Raw genomic sequence first — 9,509 nt, 5'->3', positions numbered from 1 at the left:
ATTATATGAAACTCATGATATGTAAATCTATAGAGAAAGTAGCTTAATAATACTTTCTTAGAGTTATAGCAGAGGAGGTTGGAGGTAAATTGAAAGCTAATAATAATGGATACAAGAATAAAATATTGATTGAAAGGATTCATGGACAGCTATTTTAATATGTTTAAGCCATTTAATTTCATGGTATGTGAATTATATGTTAATAAAGGATTTAATAAATAAAACCCCAAAGTCACTTATCAGTTTACGATTTTTTTAAAATATGGGATGCTACATTAATGTTCAAAATTAAATCAAAATTACAATGCTATTGACTATTATCTTTAAACATTAAATGAAGGTCTCCCTTCATTTTTATTGTGATTATAGTAATTTCAGATATTGCAAGAAACAAATATGAAAACCGATGTACTTAGCCTTGTGGCATAGTGGTTAATGGCTCAGCTTCTGCCCAGACGGTCAATGACTCAGGCATACGAGCTTGGACCTACGCGCTACTCTGAAGGAAACAGATGCCCTTGACTTCCATTAGAGTCTTGAAAATGCAATAAGTAAGTTCTACTCTGTCCAATAAAGTGTTATGAATTGGCATCAACTCGACAACTAAGGTTTTCTTTTTATAAGTGTGTCTTTATTTTTCTCCATCGGATGTATGCCTCTCAAATGTAATTACCCAGAGTGAAGCAGCTCCAGTTGGCAAACGTCTTGATGGTGGGAAGGCAGATATAGCAAGCAGTTCATCTTTTCAAATAAAAAAATTATCAATGCCAATCTTTTAATGAAACTAAATGCAATTTTAATTTTATTAATAAATCATCTTATTGGGGACTCTTACATATAATAACAATCCATAAATCAATTATATCAAGCAAAATTTTACATCATCAATTTCAAAATACTTTCTTCTTGACCCCCTTAATATCAGATTCTCTTTATCCCCTCCCTCCTTACCATACCACCTGCATGAACCCTTAATGCATTATAGATGATTATTATTTTATATATTTTACACTGTCCACTATACCCCTTCCCCTACAATTCTGATATTTGTCTCCCTCAAGGGGGCTTCTACCACCATCTTTACTATCAGTTCCCGCTCTGCTCTTCCCACCCCTTCCTTCGCATACCCTCATGGAATCGTTATGCCCAATAATGTTTCTTAGGGTTTCGTCTCTTCTGTTGTCCATGGATCAAAAGCTCTTAAGTATACCAATGCACATACTCCAGTCGAGCAGGATTTGTGAGGTAGATTTGTGAGGTCATAATAGTGGAGAGAGGAAGAATTAAAGAACTTGTGCATTTGATCGGTTCTATACTGCACCCTGGATGTTTCACCTTGTCTGTGTTACCCTTCTGTGAGGGAATGTTTGATTATCAACACATGGGCTTTGGATCTCCACTCTGACCACTCTCCCTCACATCCATGTGATTGTCTGTTTTTGAACTCTTATACCTGATCTGATGAACACCTCATGATCACACAGGCTGGGGTGCTTCTTCTATGTGGGCTTTTTTGTTCTCTTGTTAGATGGTTGAATGATTGACTTCAAGGCTTGAAAAGACCCCAGACTCTATATCTTGTAATAACTTGGCACCATCTACCTCTTCACCACATTTACTTACTTACACACCCAGTTTGTCTCCAGCAATCATGTCAGGAAGGTGGGTATCGCCCAGTGCCACATTATGATTAGAACAAAGTCTTCTTGTATTGAGGATAGACTTAAGTAGATGCCCAAAGTCTGTCTGCTCCCTTAATGTATTACCATAAAAATATATGTACATATGCCAATTCCCCTATCTTTATGTAGTACTCTATATACATGTCTATATTTATATGTCTATGTATAGTTTTCACTTCCTAGTCCTTTCCTCCATTTCCTTTTACCTTCCTCCTGGGCCACTATCATTCTTACCCCTCATTGCCCTCTCAATAATTCCTCTTGGCTAGGTTAAAATTGATCAAACATGACCAGGAACTGTACACCCACCTCACCATTGATTTTGGATCGCTTGTTGTTCCCCTGTCCTTCACATTATTGGCTCACCACTCCCTTTCTCTTGCCTCCTCCTCTCCCATGCCCCCAGAATCATCTATCCAGTTGTTATCTCCTGGGGATTGCTTATCATGCCTATCTTGTATAGATAGACATAACAAAACATATACAAAATACTCCCAAACCCTTTAAATAGTTCCAGATCAATCTGCAGACCTTTATGAATATCCCTCAACCAGGTTCAGAGGGGTGCCAAGCACTGGCCTCAAGTTAGAAGTCCATTTTCGGAAATCATTAGGGACTTTATGACTTTGCTTCCATCGCTGATCTGTTATGCACTTTCCTTGATGCACCCTAACGTGGTTGGGTGAGACAGGACTCACTCCCCACACAATCTCCAGTGGAGTCCTCCGTAGTGCTGTGACCCAGTGAGGGGACATCATAGCTCCAATGTGGGTTGACACTATAGTCCACTCTGTGCATTACCTGCTCTGGGCAGGAAAGCTGCCTTCAAGGCTTCTAAACCCAATTTTTATGATTAAAACATTTATATACACTTTGAGGATTGAAACAAACATGTATTTATCACCGATATAGATGTGTTGCATAGCATTTTTATTATACTGGTTAACATATGTATGATTTGAGAGAAAAAGCAAATAAAATAATAGTAAAAATACAAATAGCTACAGAGTATTAAAGATATTAATGTGAAAATGAAAAAAAGGAAGAAAAAAATACAAATAGCAAAAAACCCAAAATATTTGATTAAGTTGTAGTAATAACTGCTTTTGTACAGAGAAAGACATTTTAAGGATTGAGTCCACCGGAATAGGAAATCCACTTCATATAATTTAAAATTCCTTTGACTTAAAGCATGCCATAAATGTATTGGCATCTGCATATAGTGCCATAAAACTAGTTAACCGTTCATCAAGGCCCACATTCCTTCATTATGTATATTATATCTTATAAGCCACGTTGAGTTACCTCCAGTTTGCAATATCTTCAAAATGATAATGAGCTTCTTCATTAATCACAGTGCTGTCAGAAGACAGATATCACACCATTATTTTGAACAAGAGATATTTGAAATGAAGAATCAGTAATCTATAAGAAAGAGTTGACAAATAAGAGGGATTCATTTTTTCTAATGATAAAGAATTCCCCTAGGGTTGAAGAACAAAATTTGGCAGAGGATTCTCATTACCGGGGGTTATGATAAGACCTCTTTGGAAAGGTGCAAATGTGACTGGCTTGAGGGGAAGAAGCTCTCTGGGTCAGAGTTGGTGTGGATGGTGCAGAAAATAGAGAATTTCAGTCTGATGGTGGCAATAAAACTTACTGAATATGTTAGATCTCTCAGCGGACAGATATACCTCAGTCCTTGGCTCCACACAAGAAGGAATCCACGCTGAAACCTGGTTTGTGACCCAAGTGAGTTTTTTGAGAGTTAGAATTAGTTTCAGGTTTACACAGGTACCTGCAGGGTCCCTCACTCCATGCAGTGTCCCTAGAAGCTGCTCAGAAAGTCACGTGGCCGGCTCTGGGCTCCTGCCTATTTCAATTATTCCACGGGAGGCACGGTGGAAGACCCTGGTCGACCCCATTGGCTGTAATGAATTTACCTGGCCAAGGTGGGCCAAACTTGGTCCAGCCCCCACCCAGGTGTATCTCCCCTTCCTGGCCAGACGCCTGAGCCTCTGAGCATGCGCAGTGTACCACTCCTTCATGGGCCATAGCTCAGACCTCTGAGCATGCATAATGGATGCACCAGTCCCTAAGCTAAAGTACCTAACAAATATTGAGTTTCAATGGAACCATAGCCACAGCAAAGTGTAAAACAATTGCTCCCACTTTCATCCTTATATCAGTCAAGGTGTTCTCAAACTGTGGGTTGTGACCCCTTTGGGGACCAAACATCCCTTTCAGAGGGGTCGCCTAAGACTAATGGAAAACACGTATTTCCGATGGTCTAAGGAGCCGAGACACTGCTCCTTTATCCATCTCCAGGCGCTCCGCCCACCTACGAGTTCCCCGGCATGAAGACTGTAACCCATGCTACACCATGCTTCAAGACAAAATTTCATTTATTTATAATTAGAAATAAATATTTCACAATATATAATTAAATATTGTTTTTGTGATTAATCACTATGCTTTAATTATGTTCAATTTGTTACAATGAAAATGCATCCTGCATATCAGAAAATTTACATGTCGATTGATAACAGTGGCAAAATTACCGTTATGAAGTAGAAACGAAAATAATTTTATGGTTCGGGGTTACCACCACATAAGGAACTGTATTAAAGCTTCGAGGCATTAGGAAGTTTGAGAACCACTGTATTAGTCAATTTGGATGTCAGTTGGCTTGTTTAATGAATTGAAGTTTTTGGAAAAATAAGCTCCAAGAATCCAATCAACATCGAAACAAATTCTAATAATCTCTAGACTTCATGGTAGAAATTCAACTCTGGGGTCCCGGTGGCTCATTTGGAATATATGTTTTAACATTGATTCTTTGCTACTCAGTATTTTATATATTGGTCCAAATGCAGACATTTCCAATTTTTCCACAGTATAACCTAAAAGGTAACATTGAAAGGAAGCTTTTTCATATTTTACACTCTTTTCTAAACTCATAATTTCATTAAAAATATGAATTATCATAATTGACCAGAAAAAGTCCATTAGATGGAAGTTTTGTGGTGTAAGTTTCTGATTACCTTAAATTCTATATTCTAAAGAACTGAATTTCATTTTCTTAAATTCTATTCCCATAGATAGAATTTTTTCAGGCATTATAAATAGAAAACTCAAAAATTTGACAGTGGAGGAGGAAGGGGGAAAAGAGAAGCTTTTCCAAGGTCTCAACTAGAAAAAAATGCTTTGAAAATAATAAGAGCTCCCAATAAAATAATTTTTTAAAGAAAACTCATAAAATCTGGACAATGTCTAAATTTATACCACACCAAAGAATCAAGGTAGTTTTCCTCCTTATCCACCCCCCCCAACCTCATATTTCTCTATACCCAAAACAGAGAAGGCAGAGATATCATCTGTGCACAATTCTGTGTTTCATTTCGAGAGCTGGTAAGCTATACACAGTACCAACATTTTTAATAGTTTTTTCTTAATAATTTAACTTCTGCCTGCATGACACTTAGAAAAGCCTTTTCAGTAGTCCTTAAATGTTCTCTCAGCTCTCTTCTCCTTCACTGTCTGCACAGTCGCAGCCTGTTACACGAAGACAATAAATGTCTTTATAAAAGGAGTGCTATTTTAATACATTTGAAGGAATGTTGTCTTAATACAGAGGATTCCTCACTATGAGTGGCATTTCAGAAATTTTCATCGGTTTCAGGTACTGGGTCACAACTTTCCTCACGGCAGCCTTCATATCCCTATTCCTCAGTGTGTAAATGATGGGGTTCAGGATGGGAGTGAAAATGGTGTAAAATATAGCGAGCACTTTATCCACTGGGTAGGTGGTGAAAGGCCACACGTAGATGAAGATGCAGGGGCCAAAGAATAATGCAACCACCATAGTGTGGGCAGCCAGCGTGGAAAAGGCCTTGGCCATTGCCGCAGAAGACTTAAAGGAGACCGTGACAAGAATCATGATGTAAGAGCTGATCAGCAGAGAAAAGGTGCTGAGGGAAAGAATCCCACTGTTGGCCACAATGAGTATTTGAATGGTGTAAGAATCCAGACAGGCAAGCTTGGTTACTCGAGGAAGGTCACAAAAGAAACTATCTACGATATTGGGTCCACAGAAAGGAAGGTTCACAGTAAATGATAACTGACTTAATGTGTGCACCAAGCCCACCGCCCAGGAGATCATTACCAGGCCAGTGCATGTCCGCCGGTTCATGATGACCACGTAGTGTAAGGGTTTGCATATGGCTACATATCTGTCATAGGCCATGGAGACAAGTAGCACCATCTCCCCTCCGGTGAAAAGGTGGATGAAGAAAATCTGGGCTATGCAGCCATTGAAGGAGATGGTCTTGTGCTCACTCAGAAAGTCTGCAATCATTTTGGGAGTGGCGAAGGAATCCTGACAGATGTCAACAAAGGAAAGATTTCCTAGGAGGAAGTACATGGGAGAGCACAAACTGGCCTCAGAAGTGACAGTGAGGATAATGAGGAGATTGCCCAGTACAATGGCCACGTACAAGACAGAGAAGAACACAAAAAAGAACAGCTGGAGCTCCTGTGAACCAGAGAGCCCCAGCAACACAAACTCAGCCACCACCGAAGAGTTGAGCTTTTCCATGGGTCCCGGCCACAGGCCTCTCCTGAAACAACCCTACAATGAGGAAAATATGGAGGAATCAAACTGTGCACTGAAAACATTTTCATCATGAAGGATTCTGACATTCCAGATACGGTTCTGCATTTGCTAAACACAAAAATTCTTCAGACACCATTAAATATGGAGAGTAGGAAAATGCCATGAATATGTCGAAATAACGCTAAAACATCCATCAGTGTCACTGAGTCTCTTGAGTTTCGGGATATCTTCAAATAATATCCACATATACAAAAAAACAATCAATATATGTGTATGTGTATATAGGTGTGTGTAGGAGCTCTAATGGTGTTGCAGTTATGGATTGGGTTTCAATCCACATGGTTGCAGTTTGAAATCAGCAGCAGCTCCAAGGGAGAAAGACTGGGCATTCTACTCTCATGAAAGGTTACATTCAGGAAAACCCATAGGGGTTCGCCAGGAGTCAGCATTGACTCCATAGCAGTGAGTTTGGTGTTTTGAGATCTGTATCTGTGTGTAGATAGCACAGCAATAAACTAGCTCACTAGTGAGCTGAGTCATTGTGGTCAAAAGATTGGAGGAGTAAATTAACAATTTGAAGACTGACAGACAATTGAGATGTGTTGGCCTTTTGGTAGTTTTCCATCATCAATTTTAATAAATCCAGATACAGCATTCTTTTTAATTCATTGAGAGCTGTTCATGGTTTGATGTTTATGGTTATATGACTTTAGACTAATTCATTTTAGATTCCATTTTGATATTGAATTTTCATAACTTACAATAGTCTTTCTCATAATAAATAGACTTTTCACATCTTCAGAAATCTATTTTAGAGGAGTTAACTCTAAAAGCTAAACATGATAAAACATTCTAATCCATTTGACTATTAAAGTAAGTGTAATACAATAAATATTCTGCTGCTGTTGTTGTTGTTAGTTACCATTGAGTAGAACTGATATACAAGATTTTTTAATTTATAATCTAACTACTAGATTCCCAAGCTTTCTATTCCAGGCTAGTGCTGGGTCACTTTGATCTCTCAACCTTCATTTTAGCATTCAAACACAAGTACGTTGCCCCACCTTGGGAACCTCTTTTATTTTTTGGTGGGCGGGAAGGTCTTCTTGATGATCCACTATCCATATTAACAAAAATTTATCTTACTACTCATATCAAACATAAATAGTTTTTAAAAATTTCCGGTTCAAGAGATGCCATTGGATATATATTGCACACGTCAATAATAGAATGTTCAATAGTAATATGTCCATGCCAATACTTACTTAAAATGCATTTTGTATCTTCACTTTGATTACCTAGAACTCATTTCGTCTGATTATCCAGCATTAGGATCTTAATGAATCATTTTCTTTGCATACTAAAGTTAGATTTGGGCTAATTTAGGTTACAATTGCTCAGCATTCTCTATGACCCAATGAATACATCTTTCAAGTTGATGAAAAAGTAGAGTTGTTTTAGGATATACTTTTTGCATGAAAACAAAACTCACCGCCATCTAGTTGAATTCAACTCATGGCACCTCCGTAAAATGACAGATCAGAAAACACTTTTTGGCTAGCTGGATGAAAATCATCACATTATAGACCTGACATGCTTCTTAAAATATCAACTAACTGGAATCTTAGTAATTATAAAATGGATTTCAACTTTCCATCTTATTTTTCCTGTGAAAGCACAACTCTGCTATGTATATCTGAGTTAGGTGAACTGATAAAAATCTCAGGAAACTATGCGCATTCGGACAACTAACTCTGGACCCAAACATAAGTGCGATTTTAATCCTAATTAAGAGTACCAACATCTTCCGTGACCTACTTATTGCATACAAAACTCCAAGGTCGTTTTTAAGCCTCTTGCATACAGACATAACCTCTCATATCAATTGACGAGCTTTTAAGCCACAAAGGAAAGTCCTCAAGCAGAGTCTCGTTTCAGGCCCTCCTGTTTGCAGGGATTTTCTGAGAAGCATTTCATCTGTCCACACTTTGGATGACACATTGCAGTAAACTCTAGAACAAGAGCAAAGATAAATAAAGTTGGCTTACAATAATTGTATATATTTATTTAGCAACTATGATCTTTTTAATGAAATGAGTCTTTATAAGAGAACAGTAGTAGAGCGGATCCTAAAATAGAACGCAAATTCTTTTAACCTTTCTGCCCTACATTTATTTACTTTCTATTGCATTGTTCGGTTCTAAAGGAGGCTTGGTAGTGCAGTGCTAAAGTGCTTAGCTGCTAAGCAAAGGTTATTTGTTTGAATCCACGAATGTCTCAGCAGGAGAAAGATGAGCAGTCTGCTTCCATAGACTATAGCTTCGGAACCCTATAGGGTAATTCTACTCCAGCCTATAGGGTTCTAGGAGTTGGACTCAATTGTAAAGGATTTAGTTGATTTCTGTTTATTTGTGTTTCATAGTTATTCTTTCTGTCATGGTCATGGGCTTATTGTGCTAAATGACCAAGTCCACTAAGTGAAAATATTATACAAGTGGAACATGTGTAACCTAAAAAACAAAGGTAGATTTTCTATAAATGATGCATAGTATTTTTCATCCTGAAAGAAAGAAAATAGAGGAGAGAGGCTTGGAGTTTTGAGAGTCTGCTCGCTTGCAGTTATTGTTTCAGATGTTTGTGTGTATGTTTTATCAAGCAATTCTCACAAAGATTGTTGACCAACCAGATCTTTCTCCTGGCATGCATAAAGGAAAACCTAAGACCAGAAAAGCTTAATAGTTTCCAGACAGATGTTTGTATCATATAATAATAAAATATGGCATTTGCTAATCATCAACAAAGCTAGTCACTGTTGTTAGTATGCACATACATTAATTGAATCTCCCTATAACATTACATGGTAAATACACTTATTAATCTCATTTTCCAAAAAGTCATCGCATCCCATGAGATGATAAGTACCTTTCCTAGAGTTACACAGGCAATGAGCCTATATCAGAATTTCAGAACTAGTCTCTTGAATACTATATTATCTCATATCTGAGTAAAACAAAGTCTATGGCATTTCCATTACTCTATTAGAGGAAAAAACTGAAACGCATTGCCCTGATGACAATTCTCACTTATAGTTATTCCATAGATCAGTGTAGAACTTCTCAGTTGGATTTCCTATAATTGAAATATTTAAAATTAAGCCCCTCTTGATTTTAGTCTTTCCACCTATAAAACTGTGTTGCTCCAGTTACGTCAGG

The 9,509-nt window shown here is 37.8% G+C and overlaps 1 protein-coding gene across 1 annotated transcript; it reads right to left on the bottom strand.

Annotated features, from left to right (window-relative positions):
* Positions 1–5,307: 5,307 nt before the first annotated feature.
* LOC142425726 (olfactory receptor 4K5-like) lies at positions 5,308–6,279 on the bottom strand. The gene has a single exon (XM_075531064.1). The coding sequence runs from the start codon at positions 6,277–6,279 to the stop codon at positions 5,308–5,310; it is 972 nt and encodes a 323-aa protein (XP_075387179.1).
* Positions 6,280–9,509: the final 3,230 nt, after the last annotated feature.

This window comes from Tenrec ecaudatus, chromosome 14, assembly GCF_050624435.1.
Source record: "Tenrec ecaudatus isolate mTenEca1 chromosome 14, mTenEca1.hap1, whole genome shotgun sequence".
NCBI classification, from domain to species: Eukaryota; Metazoa; Chordata; class Mammalia; order Afrosoricida; family Tenrecidae; genus Tenrec; species Tenrec ecaudatus.
This window is presented reverse-complemented; position numbering and strand designations above follow the sequence as displayed.